The following is a 20,722-nucleotide window of genomic DNA, read 5'->3' on the forward strand; positions in this document are numbered from 1 at the left end:
CGCGTTTCATGTCTCACAGGGCGCAGCCATCTTGCCTAGACTCCTGTGTGTACCACGGTGAACGAGCTATGCAAAGTAGCTAGATTAACGAGAGGTGACCATTGCAGGACTAAGCACGGTTATAAACACACGTCCCCTTAAGTCCTGCCAACCATGTACAGTTGAAGTCGGAAGTTTACATACACTTAGGTCGGTGTCATTAAAACTCATTTTTCAACCACTCCACAAATGTCTTGTTACCAAACTATAGTTTTGGCAAGTCGGTTAGGACATCTACTTTGTGCATGACAGAAGTAATTTTTCCAACAATTTTCCAACAATTGTTCACTTATAATTCACTGTTTCACACTTCCAGTGGGTCAGAAGTTTGCATACACTAAGTTGACTGTGCCTTTAAACAGCTTGGAAAATTCCAGAAAATGATGTCATGGCTTTAGAAGCTTCTGATATGCTAATTGACATAATTTGAGTCAATTGGAGGTGTACCTGTGGATGTATTTCAAGGCCTACCTTCAAACTCGGTGCCTCTTTTGCTTGACGTCATGGGAAAATCAAAAGATATCAGCCAAGACCTCAGGATTTTTTTTTTTAGACCTCCACAAGTCTGGTTCATCCTTGGGAGCAATTTCCAAACGCCTGAAGGTACCACGTTCATCTGTACAAACAATAGTACGCAAGTATAAACCCCAATGGGTTCACGCAGCTGTCATACCGCTCAGGAAGGAGACGCATTCTGTCTCCTAGAGATGAACGTACTTTGGTGGGAAAAGTGCAAATCAATCCCAGAACAACAGCAAAGGACCTTGTGAAGATGCTGGAGGAAACGGGTACAAAGTATCTATATCCACAGTAAAACGAGTCCTATATCGACATAACCTGAAAAGGCCGCTCAGCAAGGAAGAAGCCACTGCTCAAACTGCCATTAAAAAAGCCAGACTACGTTTTACAACTGCACATGGGGACAAAGATCGTACTTTTTGGAGAAATGTGCTCTGGTCTGATGAAACAAAAATAGAACTGGCCATAATGACCATCATTATGTTTGGAGGAAAAAAGGGGAGGCTTGCAAGCCGAAGAACACGATCCCAACCGTGAAGCACGGGGGTGGCAGCATCATGTTGTGGGGGTGCTTTGCTGCAGGAGGGACTGGTGCACTTCACAAAATAGATGACATCATGAGGATGGAAAATTATGTGGATATATTTAAGCAACATCTCAAGACATCAGTCAGGAAGTTAAAGCTTGGTCGCAAATGGGTCTTCCAAATGGACAATGACCCCAAGCATACTTCCAAAGTTGTGGCAAAATGGCTTAAGGACAACAAAGTCAAGGTATTGGAGTGGCTGTCACAAAACCCTGACCTCAATCCTATAGAAAATGTGTGGGCAGAACTGAAAATGTGTGTGCGAGCAAGGAGGCCTACAAACCTGACTCAGTTACACCAGCTCTGTCAGGAGGAATGGGCCAAAATTCACCCAACTTATTGTGGGAAGCTTGTGGAAGGCCACCTGAAACGTTTGACCCAAGTTAAACAATTTAAAGGCAATGCTACCAAATACTAATTGAGTATGTAAAATTCTGACCCACTGGGAATGTGATGAAATAAATAAAAGCTGAAATATATCTCTCTACTCTTATTCTGACATTTCATTTTCTTAAAATACAGTGGTGATCCTAACTGACCTAAGACAGGGAATTTTTACTAGGTTTTAAATGTCAGGAATTGTGAAAAACTGAGTTTAAATGTATTTGGCTAAGGTGTAGGTAAACTTCCGACTTCAACTGTATATAGCAAGAGATTAGCTATAAACGTAGCGTGAGTTACAGCCGACCCATACGTATAAAGCAAGAAACAAACTATAAATGTGTGTGAGGTAGAATGCCCTGCCTCTCCATGGTCAAGCAGTTTACACTGTTGGCTTAATTATTTAAAAAAGCTACAGCCATTCATGTCTCCTCTCCTTCATTCAGATAGTGTGTGAGACAAAAACTGATACTGGGTCCGTGGTAATCTTTACTATTATACAGTGCTTACTACAAACAGTATATTCATGTTTTTTTCCACAAGGAAAGGTACAGCCAGAGCGGCTTGTTTATAATCCAATCGTTGCAGCAGGCTCAACCGATACCCCGCCCATTTCTTTACAGACAGAAGAACTAGCAAATAGTTGTTTATAGCACACAGCACTTCACACTGAGTGAAAGAAACATGCGTGCTGGCAGCTGAAAATCACGATCACGGATAATTACAAAACATACTTGTGTAAAAATCCTATTTGGAAAATTCTCCATATCCGTTAATACTGTATACTCATTTTGTCCGAATACTCGGCACTCCCCTACTGTACATGTAAACTGGGCTGAAAAGTGACTGGTCGCAGGAATATATACTGTAAATACAGTGCCTTCAAAGTATTCACACCCCTTGACTTTTTCCACATTTTGTAGTGTTACGAAGTCAGTTTCAAATGGATTTAATTGTATTTCTTTGTCAACAAACTACACAAAATACTCTGTCAAAGTGGATGACAAAAGTAAACACTAAAATACAGTATCTTGATAAGTAATCAACCCCCTGAGTCAATACATGTTAGAATCACATTTGGCAGCGATTCCAGCTGTGCGTCTTTCTTGGTAAGTCTGTAAGAGCTTTCCACACCTGGATTGTTCAACATTTGCCCATTTATTTTTAATTTTTATTATTACAAAAATTCTTCAAGCTCTGTCAATTTGGTTATTGATCAATGCTAGACAACCATTTCAGGCTTTGCCATACATTTTCAAGCAGATTTAAGTAAAAGCTTTAACTCGGCCACTCAGGAACATTCACTGTCTTCTTGGTTAGAATCTCCAGTGTATATTTAGCCTTGTGTTTTAGGTCATTGTCCTGCTGAAAGGTGAATTAATCTTCCAGTGTCTGGTGGAAAGCAGACTGAAACAGGTTTACCTCTAGGATTTTGCCTGTGCTTAGCTCCATATAATGTATTTGTTATCCTGGAAAACTCCCCAGTCCTTAACGATTACAAGCATACCCATAACATGATGTAGCCACCACTATGCTTGAAAATATGGAGAGTAGTACTCAGTAATGTTTTGTATTTATCCCAAACATAACACTTTATATTCAGGACAAAATGTTAATTGCTTTGCCACATTTTTGCAGTAGTACTCTAGTGCCATGTTGCAAACAGGATGCATGTTTTAGAATATTTGTATTCTGTACAGGCCTCCTTTTCACTCTGGCAATTAGGTTATTATTGTGTAGTAACTACGTTATTGATTCATCCAAAGTTTTCTCCTACCACAGCCATTAAACTCTAACTGTTTTAAAGTCACCATTGGACTCATGGTGAAATCCTTGAGGGGTTTATTTCCTCACTAGCAACTGAGTTAGGAAGGACGCCTGTATCTTTTGTAGTGACTCTGTGTATTGACACACCATACAAAGTGTAATTAATATCTTCACCATGCTCAAAAGTGAATTGATCTCCCAATAAGTAGATGCCCTTCTTTGCGAATCATTGGAAACCTCCCTGGTCTTTGTGGTTGAATTTGTGTTTGAAATTCACTGCTCGACAGATAATTGTATGTGTGGGGTACAGAGATGAAGTAGTCATTAAAAAAATCATGTTCAACACTATTATTGCACACAGTGAGTCCATGCAACTTATTTTGTGACTTGTTAAGCAAACTTTTACTCCTTAACCTATTTAGGCTTGCCATATGAAAGGGTTGAATACTTGTTGACTCAAGACATTTCAGCTTTTCATTTATTTCAATTTTTCATTTTTTTCATTTCAAATAACATAATTACGCTTTGACGTTATGGGATATTGTGTTTAGTGATGACAAAATCTAAATGTAATCCATTTTTAAAATCAGGCTGTAACACAACAAAATGTGGAGAATGCCAAGGGGTGTGAATACTTTCTGAATGCACTGTACTTATGATTATATACTAATGGCAATATATACATGTAAACAGGAGTAATAGTGATGAGTAGCAGGATAAATAGATACATACTAAGGTAATGGCAATCAATAATCAATGAATAGCAGCGTAATGGAGTAAAACATCTTCATTCAAATGTTATTTGTCACATGTGCCATGTACCGTGAAACGCCCACTTACAAGCCCTTGACCAAAAATGCATTTAAAAAAAAAGAGTTGAGAAAATATTGACTAAATAAAAAAATAAAAGGCCTACCACCGTTGTCATCGGCAAACTTAATGATGGTGTTGGAGTCGTGCTTGGCCACGCAGTCATGGGTGAACAGGGAGTACAGGAGGAGACTAAGCACGCACCCCTGAGGGCCCCCGTGTTGAGGATCAGCGTGGCAGATGTGTTGTTGCTTACCCTTACCACCTGAAGGCGACCCGTCAGGAAGTCCAGGATCCAGTTGCAGAGGGAGGTGTTTAGTCCCAGGGTCCTTAGCTTAGTGATGAGCTTTATGGGCACTATGGTGTTGAACGCTGAGCTGGAGTCAAAGAGGGGTCCGACCCAGTACTAGATGAGTGTACCTAGTAAACTGGCCGCTGAGTGTATGTTGTAGACCCTATTTTAATTGTTGTGCTCACCATCGGTTGAGACACTGCATGCTCTTGAATACAGGGTGGGCGTCATGTTTTGTTTGATTTAATGTACTAAAATGTGAATAACATTTTAATTTCAACTTTCAAATAGTACAACGAAGATGGTTGGAGGTCAACACATCAGCCACTGTTGATTTGAGTGAGAATATATATTGTTTTAAATTAAATTGTCAATCTTCCATAGGAAACCTTTTGAAATCATATAAATATAGATAATAGAATCGACATTCCCATTCAAGTTTAAATTAAACAGAAGGTGGACCGGTGGCTATCTTTCTGGTAGTAGTTAGGGGTTCTCAGTGAAGTTATGAACCCATTGTTATTCTTAGATTCTAATTTGGCACACAGAAACTAGATGCCATGAGTTACTTGGTAAAAAAGAGTGGCACCGATTGGCCAATAGGTGGCGCTGGTATAAGCAGTCTCTCTTAAACCTTCATATCTGCACATGTAACCTAGAGACTTGAAACTATGTATGTAAGTGTCTTTCCTCATGCTGAATAAATTTGCATCAAGGACCCATAACGTCTATCAGGATAGATTTTCCTCCATCTTGGACATTTTGGAAAACCTTAGAAAAACGTCTTCTCATAAACCATAGGACCAAATGGCACCGAATTCGGAATGTAGACCCATGATACGTATTAACTTAGTTTGGGTAAAAAAATGGCTGACTTCTCTACAAATGAAAAATCCATTTAAATCCACTCCACAGCGGCATATCAACTTGAAACGTATCATCGCTATCATGGACGTCCCTAAGATGAACCACGCTGAATTTGGTATTTAAGTAAAAAAAAAGGGAAACTATTGACACATTCTTTGCATATGTAACGCTAAGGCTGAAAATCACTGCAATCATCTCCTCCTGAACCCAACGTCAGATTCACCACATATTTTGTATTTAGACCCACTACATCAGTGTTTAATGGTTTTGAGATTTGTTTTTGTTGCATTCAAATATGGCCGCACTAACTATAGATGCAAATATGCTAATGAAAAAAATGTATACTTAACAAATCTTTCTCATGAACCATAAATCAGATTGACTCAATTATACTGAAAAATATAAACGCAACATGCAACAATTTCAAAAATGTTACTGAGTTACAGTGGGGTGCAGCCATGGGGGGGCCTTGGAGGGCATAGGCCCACCTACTTGGCAACCAGCCCCCCCCCAGACGATCCCGCAGGTGAAGAAGCCGGATGTGGAGGTCCTGTGCTGGTGTGGTCTATGGTTGTGAGGCTGGTTGGAGATACTGCCAAATTCTCTAAAACGACATTGGAGGCAGCTTATGGTAGTGAAATTAACATTAAATTCTCTGGGAACAGCTCTGGTGGACATTCCTGCAGTCAGCATGCCAATTGCACGCTCCCTCAATGCTGAAGAATGTGTGGCATTGTGTTGTGTAACAAAACTGCACATTATAGAGTGTCCTTTTATTGTCCCCAGCACAAGGTGCACCTGTATAATGACATGCCGTTTAATCAGCTTCTTGATGTGCCACACCTGTCAGGTGGATGGATTATCTTCGCAAAGGAGAAATGCTCACTAACAGGAATGTAAACAAATGTGTGCACAACATTTGAGAGAAATAATATTTTGTGCGTATGGACATTTCAGGGATTTTTCATTTCAGCTCATGAAACATGGGACACTTTACATGTTCCATTCATATTTTGGTTCAGTGTAATTAGCCTCTAATGAATTTGAGAATGATTAGTTGCTGCATTCAAAGTGGGCCACGCTACACCACTAGATGGCACCATATCACACCAGGGATATAAGAACTCAACCGATGGACATGGGGCCATGAAATTTGGTATGTAAACCTTATGTATATATCCTTAGAAGCTGTGTGAATACAAATTCACTGCAACCTTAGCTGCACCAGACAAGTTGGTGGCACTATAGATGTCATTGGCAACAGTGGCACCATAGGATACTATAGCAATAACTATAAATCAAGTAGACTTTGTCTCGTGAAAATGAATGTTAGATAAAAATTATGCAGATGAACAATGTGAAACATTTTGAAAATAACACTGAAAATATTTCCTAAATCTTAACTTAAACACTTAGCCAAATTGACCACAGAATTGGTATACAAACTCAATACACCTATAAGTAATGATTTGAACAATGATTACCTGCTAGACTAAACTTCACTAGCGTCATCCTTGTGGTATTGAGAGATACCTCAAGGTATGCTTCCACTGATTGTACATAAAGGAAGGTAGCGCATACATGCTAGAGTGCTTGCTTTGTCCTTTCTGTCATCCTGTGAATCCCGTTCATTGCTGCGCACAGCTATATTTAGAAGTTAACATTTACATTTAATTTATATTTCAGTAGTGTACTGGCTAAATTGCAGTGGTCTGAACTTGGGTTAGGTTCATTCTACCGATGACGGGCACAACACGGACACCTCAGATGATGTAAAATAGGTTCTTCGCTACAACATACGTGTTTACACATTTTTTCATAAAAAAACTGTTTGATAACCCTGTTTGTAAGCTTTCAAATTATATCAAACTCTACTGTTTTTCAGTGATGAAGACATGGATGTAGGGTGTGGTATGCAAAATGGGTCAACTTTGAGCACCTCTATTTTGGCATTCAGGTCATTTGCATTGACCCATTTTTGCACTGACTCGATGCACACTCACCGGACTCTACCCACACACTCAGACATACTTACACTGACACTCCAACAGACACGCACACACACAAAACACACACATGCATATTGACGTCACACACACACACACACACACACACACACACACACACACACACACACACACACACACACACACACACACACACACACACACACACACACACACACACACACACACACACACACACTATTATCTAGTATTACCTCAACTACCTTGTATCCCTGCAGATTGACTCGGTACTGGTACTCCTTGTATATAGCTTCCTTATCTATTGTGTTACTATTTTCTATTTGCTAATTTTCTTACATTTGGAAAAGAGCTCATAAGTAAGCTTTTCAGGGTAAAGCCTACACCTGTTGGATTCGGCGCATTTGACAAATACAATTGAATTTGTTTTGGTAGAGATTTCAGCTTCACATTTTGATCACAAGCTGCAACAGCATGTAATGACTACATTATTGGTAGTAATGGGTTAATTACTAAAGTGGTTGGAAATCACCACTAGAGGGCATGGAAATAATGAGAAGTATTAGCCTATGTATGATTTGGGTTCAGGAAGTCTTTTTCTTTTTGATCCCTAATGTAAAAATCCCCATCCACCTTTTTAAATCTTATATCACAAATGTGTGGGCCATTGCACATTCATCTACTGATCAAGTCTTGTTATTGAATAAGACCTTCTCTGTTTCTTACGTAGTGTGTAGTGTACTTACAGTATGTTTCTGTGTTGTGTTGGCTATGCAGAGAGGCCTTCGGAGGAGCCCGGCTGGGGCAGGCTGGAGCTGGCAGCAGTCATCCTGGTTCCCTCTACCCTGCTCTGTGTGAGCATCCTGCTGGGTGTGTGTGTGGTGCAGGGCCAGCCCTGTGCCTACAACCGGGCCCACAAGAATGACGTGGAGGAGCCCCTGGATGACCAAAGTCTTATGTCCCCCGATAAGTGTCTTAAAGACCTCATCTACGATATGAGCACCTCTGGCTCAGGCTCCGGTAAGAGAGAGTCTATACATGTATGGTTCAATGTACAGTCATAGAAACATAATCACTAGAATGGGCATCCCCCATCAAGTCAATGGGTCTCTAATGGTGATTCTATTTAGGCATGCACCAGAGGAGAGCAGGTAATGGTGCTCTGATAGATGGACCTCATAACGAATTTAGCATTTTAAATCAATTTGATGTTTTAATATTGAAAATTGGGCAGCAAGTGAGAGTAACAACACACTGAACTCAGAGTTTATAATTGGATTTTGTTCGTGACAGAGCATTTGTAACTGATTCATCTGATTTTTGTTTTGCTTTACAGGGCTACCACTGCTGGTACAACGGACAATAGCTCGGACTATCGTGCTGCAGGAGACCATTGGGAAGGGCCGCTTCGGGGAGGTGTGGCGAGGGAAGTGGCGAGGGGAGGACGTTGCGGTGAAGATCTTCTCATCCCGTGACGAGAGGTCCTGGTTCAGAGAGGCAGAGATCTATCAGACCATCATGCTCCGACACGAGAATATCCTGGGATTCATTGCAGCTGATAACAAAGGAACTTATTGACATATTTGGTCCAAATGGCACCCTATTCCCTATATAGTGCACTACTTTTCACCAGAGCCCTATATACTATATAGGGAATAGGGTGCCATCTGGCACGCATCCTTGATATAACTGCCCTTGATATGCTATTTTGACTATGTAGTGACTTAAGCAGTAAAAGCTCCTGGCCCTAACTACATTTCATGTCATGTACATTGTTTTAATGTGTGACGAGAAGCGTTCTCAAGTATGACTGTACACTAACCCCAGGTGTATGACCATGCCCTTTTGCTGTCTTCTGCAGATAACGGCTCTTGGACCCAGCTGTGGCTGGTGACAGAGTACCACGAGCACGGCTCCCTGTTCGACTACCTGAACAGGTACACAGTGTCTGTGGACGGCATGATCGTTCTGGCCTTGTCCATCGCCAGCGGCCTGGCACACCTCCACATGGAGATCATTGGCACTCAGGGTGAGGTGTTGGCACCGCAAATCCTTTCAGCCTAGATCTTTACATTCCTGTAATGGGAATTTAAGATGACTATTGTTTTTAGATTCAGAGCGATTGATATAATGTAGCATATTTAGAGTCTCTGTATCCTACAGGTCCACAGATATACCACACACTGCAAGGCTTATTTGTAGTGTGGTATAGGCTTCAATAACAATAGAAAACCTGTGTATCTGTCAGTCTAGTTTTGGACTGATGCCATTCCCACTTTACATATTCTATTGAACATCCCACAGGATTGACATGTATTCTTGTAGTGGAAATAATGATTCACCAAAGGTCAGAACTATAATTACAGGGACTTGGCGAGGGCCTCCTTTTATAACAGAACAACCATAGAAAATCCTCTTTCAAATCTTAGAAAAGCTACTTTCCAAAGCACACTTCTTTGTGTTGCTAGTTACTTGCTGATGTGAGCTTGTTGCATTCACAACGATAGCCTTATTTCTATACAAATTGTTTCTTATGAATTATTTTTCTTTCTTTTTCTTTCACATGTTTGCACAGTACTACTGTTAATCTATTGTAAGCATATATTTTGCAAGGGCTATATAACAGTGACAACAAACATCTACCCATGTTAGCAAGTTATTGAATAGACATGAAATATAACCATCCCCAGGGTTGGGGAGTAACGGATTACATGTACATGTAGTCCGTTACATGTAAGGGATTACAAAAAAACTGGTAGCTGTAAATATTGTAATCAGATTACAGATACTTTTGAAAAACTAGATGATTACTTAGAGGTTTACTTCATGGATTACTTTTAAATTTGGAAAGGATGTTTGCGTAAAAAAATCTTTGACACTTCTCTGTTTTCTCAATGACATTCAAATCCGCATTGAAAGAAGGTCCAAGTTTTTAAATTTGTTCCACCTTGAGCGAATCTGACCAGAAGTCAGAGACCACTATGATGACACACCAAATGTGTTTGATGACTCGCGGGAAAAGAGCAGGAATAGGCTTTTGTTGGCTACAGTCGAAGCTATGTCTTCCAATGGTGCGACTGCATCCAAAGATTATCCAACTTCAATAAACGTTTGGAGGTAAGGATTACAGCAGTGGTGTAGTCTACGGCGATACAGCTATCACTTATTATTGATATCTACATAGCGCATTGACGTGAATCACACTGGTGCTCTGTCATTTAGCTATTTGCAACTTATGGATTGTGGTTGTTGTGGATGGCTGTTCACAAATCTAAATATGTATTTGAACCCAATAATGGTTGAATTCAAGAAGTTTAAGCTGCCTATTAATCATTGTTTTTGAAACCAGTGGACAGCCAGTGAAATATGCGCTCTTGCAACAGCTGCATAGTACAGATCCCAGCCTATGGAATAAAAGTTTTTTTTTTATTGCTCAATCTAATTCATGCTGATAAAAAAAAAAAAATCCATATACCTAATGGAGACATGCTCAAACTCGCACACTTTTGATAGACTTAAAGGGGCAATCTGTAGTTGCTACATCCATTTTTGGACTTATAAATGATATATACATTACCAGTCAAAAGTTTGGACACACTCATTCCAGGTTTTTTCTTTGTGAAGACATCAAAATTCTGAAATAGTACATATAGAGTCATGTAGTAACCAAAAAGTGTTAAACAAATCAAAATATATTTTATATTCAAAGTAACCACCCTTTGCCTTGATGACAGCTTTGCATACTCTTGGCATTCTCTCAATCAGCTTCATGAGGAATGCTTTTCCAACAGTTCCCACATAGGCTGAGCACTTGTTGGCTGCTTTTCCGTCACTCGGTGGTCCAACTCAACCCAAACATCCCAATTGGGTTGAGGTCTGGCGTTTGTGGAGGCCAGGTCATCTGATGCAGCACTCCATCACTCTCCTTCTTGGTGAAATAGCCCTTACACAGCCTGGAGGTGTGTTGCGTCATTGTCCTGTTGAAAAAAAAAATGATACTCCCACTAAGTGCAAACCAGATGGGATGGTGTATCGCTGCAGAAGGCTGTGGTAGCCATGGTGTTGAAGTGTGCCTTGAATTCTAAATAAATCACAGACAGGGTCACCATCAAAGCATCATCACATTATGGATGGTCAGTCCTTGCATCCATAGCTCCGTCTATTACTTTGAGAGTGGTTACATTTCTCCAGGCCCATCCCTCAGCTTTTTACCAAAACAGGGGTGACCATTTTGTTATTGTTTCAACTGTGGATTTGCCCTTTTAAACAGCTGTACATTATCAAGATATCAAATTGTCACCAACAAATAGGTAAACAATAGGCCTATAGCAAATGCAGCATATGGCATTCATTTTTCACATGTAAATAGCACCTTTCAGTAGTGCTCAAAGCATGCCATTCCATGAGGGCAGCATTATTTTTCAACCTGAATCAATGAGCCCAATCAGTCCTCCATGACAACAAAATCATGAACAACACAGTATAGCTGGCTATTAAGTCCTTAGTTTTGGGGTTATACTCAGGTAAAACAATTAGGCTAATCTATTCTTCCATATTTCCAAGTCCTATTCTTGAAGATCAAGGGGTATACCATTTACTGGAATGACTGTAATTCTAATAGACTTTGGTTTTTAATGTATAGATATAATTTAATCGTATTATTATTATATGTAGTAGAAAGCGATGGGGTAGAAGAAGCTTACATAACCAACCCATAAAGTAAAATTTAACATTCATATATGGCCAGCTATTTAAACGTTAACATTGCTTTATCCTGCAATAGATGTTGTTCAATTGGTAACATAAATGTTTCTCTTCTTCTAATGCCTCTTAAGGGGAAAGTAATCTAAAAGTAACTGAATGTAATCAGATTACTTTACTGAGTTTGGGTATTCCAAAAGTTACGTTACTGATTACAATTTTGGACAGATAACTAGTAAATGTAACAGATTACATTTAGAAAGTAACCTACCCAACCCTGAATAACTATGTTGTAATGTGTGCATCCATTCATAGCACTAGACATGTATTTTGCAAGGGCCATACACCAGTGACAATAAACCCATGTATCACTTTAGCAAGTTATTGAAATTACATGTAATAAAACTATGAGTTGTGATGTGTTTTACAGGGAAACCTGCCATTGCCCACAGAGACATCAAGTCTAAAAACATTCTGGTGAAGAAGAATGGGACGGCTGTCATAGCAGACCTCGGATTGGCTGTGAAACACGACTCCAGTACCAACATCATTGATATACCGTCCAATCACAGAGTAGGAACAAAGAGGTAACTAGGCAGCTTTTAACTGAGAGAAAAGAGCATGGGCATGTCTATTGGCCACTTTGATCGACTTTTTCAATTATTAGTATTTTATCTTTTTATATCCTTTTTAGAGAGATGGAGGGAGCAATATTGGCCGACGATCAGGAAGGTCTCACATTGACTTTGAGTGTGTCCAAAATGCCACAGCTCTAGTCAGAAATAGTGCACTAGGGAATAGGGTGCCATTTGGGACGCATCCAAGTCTTTACATCTCCCTTGCCCTCGTTTGTTTATGAAATTGATGGCTAGCCGACAGGTATCCTCGTCCACGTGCTACCTTCATCATTCAGAGCTCCTATTTTTAGGACACCATGTGCCGTTTGTTAACTGTTAATATAGTGATGGGACCGCTGCTCACATGGAGCCCTGTCTTCTGTCTATATAATAATAACATGTCTTTGTCTGTGTGTGCCTGCTGCCTGTCTGCTGCCTGTCTGCAGGGTGGGAAATTAACTTTTTGGTCCAACAGCCACTGGTGGAAGATTCTTTTACTTTACAAAATATATTTTTCTCCGTAATTACACCACAAATCACCCCCCAAAAATGTATTACTAGTAAGAAGTAATGGGTTATATTTCTTAATTTCATTTAATTTTTGTGACCTGCTTCTTTTAAGCAATGTATGTTAAAATGAATCATTTCGATCCAATAATAAAAACAGATAAACAGTTCTACAACTGAACATCAAGAATCACCAAAGTGCCTGCCACAAAATGCTGAGTGATACAGCTTATTTATTATTATAGTTCAGGGCTCAATGCTGACATTTTTTACAAGAAGTACATGATGTTGTCATAAGTAGAAATGTAGAAGCACAAAAATAAATCAAGGAGAGCAATGACTAAAGGTTAATGAATAAACGTTTTTGGGAGTGATCCATCCTCAATCAAGCACAGTCATTAGGTGAGACCAAAATGTTCAGCTGCCCTTTAAGGGACGGGCTGTTACCGTGGCAACTAAGGCACTTGCTTGTCTGTGATGGAAAAATAATCTCAGACTGCGATGTCTTCCTAGCAGCAGGCAGTTGCAGCAAACTCAAACTAACTTTGATAAACAACCTAGCACGTGAACAAAATGATCTAACTGTCCAAGAAACACAACGACAAAGTCACACTTTAGTAGCCTTTCTTGTCAGTTTGACAAACCACTACATGTGGGCTTTGGATACAAAAAAAACAGTTCCCAAATGCTCTGTGTGACCACCTGCCAACATGGCCTGTGAAATATAGCTATAGTACATTCTTACCCGCCGATGACAAACTATACTCTCATTTGGCGGGTGGATGGTGATAATTTCCAACCCTGCCTGTCTGTATCTCTGCCAGGACATTGAGTGTCTTCAGATGTGTCAGTGTTGACTCACTCACCCTAATACCACTGTTGGTTAGTAGTTAACGAGTTCATCCTCCCTCGGCAGGTACATGGCCCCAGAACTGCTGGATGACACGATAAATATTGGCAGCTTTGAGTCGTTCAAGCGGGCAGACATCTACTCCCTGGGCCTTGTATTCTGGGAACTGGCAAGGAGGTGTTCCATCAGGGGTACGTCTTTTTAAACTCTTAGTACAAAAGCGACCGGAAGGAAATACAATGGAAGGCTACTAGAAATGACAGTATTTAAAGCTGAAGCTAATATTGTATTCCCTGTATGCACTATAGGGTGCCATTTGGGACACCTTCAAGTTATTTAACTCTTAGTACAAAAGCAACATTAAGCAAATGAAATGGAAGTCTAGTCTGTGCAGCTAATGCACTCAGAGAAATGACACTGGAGTAGTGATTGATGCAGTTATTGGTTTATTGGGTAGGCGATGCATATACTTTATTCAGTGATTCATCATTTAATGAATATTAATGAATTATAATTTTACCACTGATATTAAGTAAACACAATTTCTCATATTGCCATGGAACTGATGAAGGATGGTACATTTGTGCCAGGGAAATGAAGAAATGTGCTTGTTTTTTGCCCCCACAGGACTTCAAGAAGATTTTCAGTTGCCTTACTATGATATGGTGCCTTCAGATCCTTCTGTGGAGGACATGAGAAAGATAGTCTGTGACCAGAAACTGAGACCCAACATTCCCAACCAGTGGCAGAGCTGTGAGGTGAGATACATTTTTTTGACTGTGATAGGGATGCAACTTTCCCAGGTTTTCCAGAAACCCCGGTTGGAAGATTCCTGGAATCGGTAGGGAATAAGCAGGAACTCCGTGAAATCCTCAGAACGGGAAGCCTAGGAATTTTTGGACTAATTTAAAAAAAAAAATACAAAATAATTTGGCTTCCACTACAGAGCCATAGGGCCGATTGGGAATACAATATACTTATTGTATATTGGCTTGGTTAGCATTTAGAATTGTACCTCTGTAAATTGAACTGCTGTTTTTGAGGAAGGTTTTACTTGCAATGACTGATATGGGGTTGTCTAACCTACCTTATTTGAATGCACTTACTGTAATTCTAAGTTGCTCTGCTCTGAACAAGAGTGTCTGCTAAATAGCCAAAATGTACAATTTTGACCTGTTGATTGAACATGATCCTTCTTGATTCACCAGGCACTGCGGGTGATAGGCAAGCTGATGCGCGAGTGCTGGTATGCCAACGCTGCAGCTCGCCTCACCGCGCTGAGGGTCAAGAAAACCGTCTCTCAGGTGACTGTACTCAAGGACATCAAAGATTAGCTAGCCCACTGGCTGGCGCACCAGAATGTACTGTTATTGGTCTGGAGCAAAGCATCCTCAAGACCACACTGAAATAAGAAACACTCAGCTGGGTCGTATTAATTAGAAAACAAACAAAAGAAAATTGGGAGGGACTACCTAAACCTATCCAATAAGACATTCTCATTAAAACATGTTTTGTTGTGGTTAGTAAATGTAGGATTTAGCACGGTGTTACAAATACCTGTATTGCAAGAATCAAGATTTGTTTTGTTTTATGAGCGTTCATGTCCGCTTGTTCTCATGAAGTCTTTTTTGATCTCATCTCCTTCGCTCCTTCTGTGCTGTTTGCACCTTCCCACTTGCACACACACACACACACCAAGCCTTTCCCCATGCCACTCACATCGAACATTAAAGATCACTTCTATTTGCATTTGAGGGTTGGTCCAACAGAATTGGTCACATGGACACCCAAACACAATGAGACATTGTTTTACTGTAACAGAGGAGAAGTTACCTTTTCTAACTATACCCTTTTTATGTCTCGACTCCCAGACCCTCCTAAAACTGGAGTATCAATGAACATGATTGTGGAACATTTATGCACAGTTTCTGTCACACTGTGACAGAAATGCAGTACTTGGTAGCAAGTACCGCTAGGAGCATTTTAGCCACATACTGTTAATGTGCTAGCTGTCTAGTCTGTGTTTTTATAAATGTGCAATGAGCATAAGAAGAACAATTTTATATAAGGTAGACCACTTGATTCCAACATCTGAACAAAGTGGACAGGCTAGCATGCTGTTCAAACAGTTGGAGACGGACAGGAGGTTGTGTCCAGAACAGTTCAACTGTTCTAGCTACCTTGCTAGCAAGCAAATAGATCCAAATTGGCTAGACTTTAAATGTAGAGATTAGCTGGCTACTCACTAGCACGTGGGCTTGTGCTTGAGAGATTGTTTATGAGACCTGTGTTAACTTTCTATAATGCCTGTTAAGAGAAGTTGGTCATTATTAGTTCATGGTTCGGGTAAAGAAAAGAAAAAAAAAGGGCATTTTCATAGACAGACTTGAAAGCCAGATCAGTGATTATTGCAAACAAGCAGGTTAAATACAATTTGATAAAACAATGTAATTATTAATGGGTCTTATGGTTGTGGAAGGCTTCTATTTAGCCTAGGTATAACTTCAAAAGCCTTGAATTCATTCGATTCTTCCTGACCGTTTGAAATGCGGTGTATTGACCTTTAATTGTGCAACAAAGCTTATTTAAAGAAAACATTTAAAAAATCAAGATATATATATATCGTGAATCGGCCATAGGATTGGAAACATTTAGATGAGCTTTTTAGGCCATATCGCCCAGTCCTATATGGTGTGCACTAATGAATACGACCCAGCAGTGCAGCAGCTCAGCTTGTGATGCCAAAAGAGCCTGCTGCTGATCAGCAGGGAACACTCCTGCCCTGCAGTGTGTGACTGGAACTGGATCAACCAATCCAGAGGAACAGGAAATGAAACTGTGACCTATCAGAAGAAGATGGATGATTTACAATGTACCGATTTCCTCTGCTACCTCAGATGTTTTTAAGTGCCCAAAGCTTGAAGTTGCACATTGAACGCTTCGTGCCATATTATACTGTATGTAGTGCTAGGCAACATGCAAAATGACTGTAAATGTTACTGAGTAACGCACTCACTGCTATGCCTGATTTGTACAGGACACACAAGGTCTATACCCATAAAGATAATTGTTACTTGGGAGCTTCCCCTCCCTCCCCCAACCTATTATATTTGTCATCTATATATCTTTTTTATATAAGACTTGAAAATAATGCCTATTTCAACTATACTATGTATTTAAGTCAAACATAGTCCAATATGTTGTATAATATCTGCAGGTCTAGCAATCTGCAGGTCTAACAATAATGTTATGGAGATGGAGAAATGTAACTACTCTCCAATTCATAGACGGGTGTGGATGCAACGACTGATCATCCATGATATCAAAATGATAGTTTTCACCATGTTTTGAGGCTATACAATGCAAACAATTGCATTGTTTACAAACAATGGAGTAAAACAAGCTTGCATTTTCGGTTCTGATGTGGTACGACAGTCTTACTAAGCTCATGACAAAATGTATAAATAATATTCTTCAAGAGTCAATGGGTATATATCATCAATTGAATAAAAGTTTAAAAAAACAACTATGTAGCAAACACAGATTGTCTCTTTTAAACACAACCGCACACTAATGATGTATGATTTAGATGTATTTTCCCTAACAACCGCATCTTCTCTGAGAAGCACAACTTTTGTTATATTACAGAAGAGAGAACCGAACAAAAATGTACATGCAACAATTTCAAAGAGTTTACTGAGTTATAGTTCATATAAGGAAATCAGTCAATTGAAATTAATAGATTCGGCCTTAATCTATGGATTTCCCATGACTGGGATAATATATATGCATCTGTTGGTCACAGATACCTTGAAAACAAGTAGGGGCGTGGATCAGAAAACTAGTCACTATCTGGTGTGACCACCATTTGCCTCATACAGCACAACATATTTATTTTGCATAGAGTTGATCAGGCTATTGATTGTGGAATGTTGTCCCAGTCCTCTTCAATGGCTGTGCGATGTTGCTGGATATTGCCGGGAACTGGAACACTGTCGTACAGATTGATCCAGAGCATCCCAAACATGCTCAATGGGTGACATGTCTGGTGAGTATGCAGGCCATGGAAGAACTGAGACATTTTCAGCTCAAGGAATTGTGTACAGACCCTTGCAACATGGGGCTGTGCATTATCATGCTGAAACATGAGGTGATGGATGAATGGCAAGACAATGGGCCTCAGGATCTCGTCACGGTATTTCTACATTCAAATTACCATTGATGAAATGTAATTGTGTTTATTGTCCTTAGCTTATGCCTGCCCATACCATAAACCCACCGAAACCATGGGGCACTCTGTTCACAATGTTGACATCAGGAAACCGCTCGCCCACACAATGCCATACACGCTGTCTGCCATCTGCCCGGTACAGTTGAAACTGTGACTCATCTGTGAAGGGTACACATCTCCAGTGTGCCAGTGGCTATCGAAGGTGAACATTTTCCCACTGAAGTCTGTTACGCCCCCGAAGTGCAGTCAGGTCAAGACCCTGGTGAGGACAAGGAGCACGCAGATGAGCTTCCCTGAGACGGTTCTGACAGTTTGTACAGAACATTCTTTCGTTGTGCAAACCCACAGTTTCATCAGCTGTCCGGGTGGCTGGTCTCAGACCATCCCGCAGGTGAAGAAGCCGGATGTGGAGGTCCGGGGCTGGCATGGTCTGTGGTTGTGAGGCCGGTTCAACGTACTACCAAATTCTCTAAAATGACATTGGAGGCGGCTTATAGTAGAGAAATTAATGTTAAATTATCTGGCCACAGCTCTGGTGGACATTCATGCAGTTAGCATGTCAATTGCACCCTCCTTCAAAACGAGACATCTGTGGCATTGTGTGACAAAACTGCACATTTTAGAGTGGCCTTTGTAATGATCATGCTGTTTAATCAGCTTCTTGATATGCCACACCTGTCAGGTGGATGTGTTATCTTGGCAAAGAAGAAACACTCTCTAACAGGGATGTAAACAAATTTGTGCACAGAATTTGAGAGAAATAAGCTTTTTGTGCGCATGGAACATTTCTGGGATCTTTTATTTCAGCTCATGAAACATAGGACTAACGCTTTACATGTTGCATTTATATTTTTGTTCAGTATATTTAGATGTTTTTTTTGTTTAATACATAATTATGGAAACACTTATTTCATAGGGATATATTTATACTGTATATCCAGAGACACTATGAAAGGCCAATGTGAAAATATATACATTTTGTGCTTTATTTTAATATTTTTTCATTTAGATAATTTTTTCATGCAGTACATTGTTGGTATAAGTTACTCAAGCAGTACATCCTTTACCCAAGATAATATACACGACTGAACATTTTTCAAATTGTTCACATGAAATTGTTTTTTTAACTAGAGCTCTTGTGTTATCAAGAAACACGGTCACTTTTTATTGACATTTGTTAATCACCTGGAATATGATGAGCCCCTTGTATGTTTTTCAGTTAAATGTGTTTTTAATTCATTGTTGGTTATGTACTAAAGAGGAATTTTACAGTGAGTCGTCAGCACAGCCGTACGTTTCAACAAGGACTGTGTTCAGGCTGCTCATGTGAACACTAATACCATTGTGAGACCTGGCTCGTAAACCCTTGCCATAAACAGGCTTAGGAATGGAAATATTGTGTGGGTGTCTACTGCACACCACATGGCAGGCCTGGTGCTCTGTTTGTTTAGGCCTGAAGCATGTTCAATCAGAATTATAGCACAGACATGTTGCCAATGTACATATGTATTGTCTGTGGTGTCATTTGACTTAAAAACAAAGTCTCCAATTCATTACAGAGATTGTTTTAAGATGAGTGCTGTTGGGAATAATCCACTTGACTGATCCATATCCACCCTTTAATTACTTGTTTGTTCGGTCTGTGTAGTGTTGTGGATGGGATGGTGGCAGTACAGTGTCAATGGAGCCTCTGTAGTTGCTTCATGGGTGTAAATGACCGCTTCGCTGCTCTGCTGCACATATAACTGTATTATAGTCAATATTAGTCAATATTACAATGACATTTTGTATGTAAAAACAATGATTTGTTTCACTCAATATCTGTGTAATTATTTTACAAATGATGTAACAACAAAAAAACGAATATATATTGACATTGCAGTATTTAGTGCTCTGCCTGTATCCTGTGGACAAACAAATGTTATTTGTCTAAGTTGGAATACAGTCATGCTTTTGTCATGTGTCGAGGCCTACAGTCGAGTCAGTTTCTATGGCTGAGTTTACACAGGCATCCCAATACTGATATTTTCTCCCACTAATTAGTCTTTTGACCAATCATATCAGATCTTTTCACATCGGCTGTTTTCAGAGCTGATCTTATTGGTCAAAAGACCAGTTAGTGAAAAAAATATCAATTGATTTGCTTCTGTTAAGACCATCAGTCATTCCAAAGAAAATAGTATTTGTGTAATTTCTGGTCAAATATATTTTTTGAAGATTGTGTATGACACGATTGGACGTTTTGCCTGCTCTGGGAATGTGATGTTACTTTCATAAAGAAGGATTAATGCTGGGAAATGTCCTCTTCCAATCAATTAGCATCGTTCTTTCTGTTGACTAGTAACTGGGGGCGGCAGGTAGCCTAGTGGTTAGAGCTTTGGACTTGTAACCGAAAGGTTGCTAGGTTGAATCCCCGACCTTGACAGGGTAAAAATCTGTCGTTCTGCCCCTGAACAAGGCAGAACAACAATTTCACTGTTCGTAGGCCGTCATTGTAAATAAGAATTTGTTCTTAACTGACATGCCTAGTTAAATAAATAAAACTATTTAGTGTTGTGAACTCAGATATG

General features: G+C 39.8%; 1 protein-coding gene across 1 annotated transcript in view; it reads left to right on the forward strand.

Annotated features, from left to right (window-relative positions):
• LOC120064022 (activin receptor type-1C-like) overlaps positions 1–15,255 on the forward strand; it is a 35,608-nt gene extending 20,353 nt beyond the window's left edge. Inside the window, exons 3-9 of the mRNA XM_039014333.1 lie at positions 8,028–8,266; positions 8,583–8,811; positions 9,106–9,275; positions 12,378–12,534; positions 13,988–14,112; positions 14,549–14,679; positions 15,130–15,255. Coding sequence (XP_038870261.1) covers positions 8,028–8,266; positions 8,583–8,811; positions 9,106–9,275; positions 12,378–12,534; positions 13,988–14,112; positions 14,549–14,679; positions 15,130–15,255 — 1,177 coding nt within the window. The remainder of the gene's footprint in view (positions 1–8,027; positions 8,267–8,582; positions 8,812–9,105; positions 9,276–12,377; positions 12,535–13,987; positions 14,113–14,548; positions 14,680–15,129) is intronic.
• Positions 15,256–20,722: the final 5,467 nt, after the last annotated feature.

The sequence above is a fragment of the Salvelinus namaycush genome, chromosome 19 (assembly GCF_016432855.1).
Source record: "Salvelinus namaycush isolate Seneca chromosome 19, SaNama_1.0, whole genome shotgun sequence".
In the NCBI taxonomy this organism is placed as follows: Eukaryota; Metazoa; Chordata; class Actinopteri; order Salmoniformes; family Salmonidae; genus Salvelinus; species Salvelinus namaycush.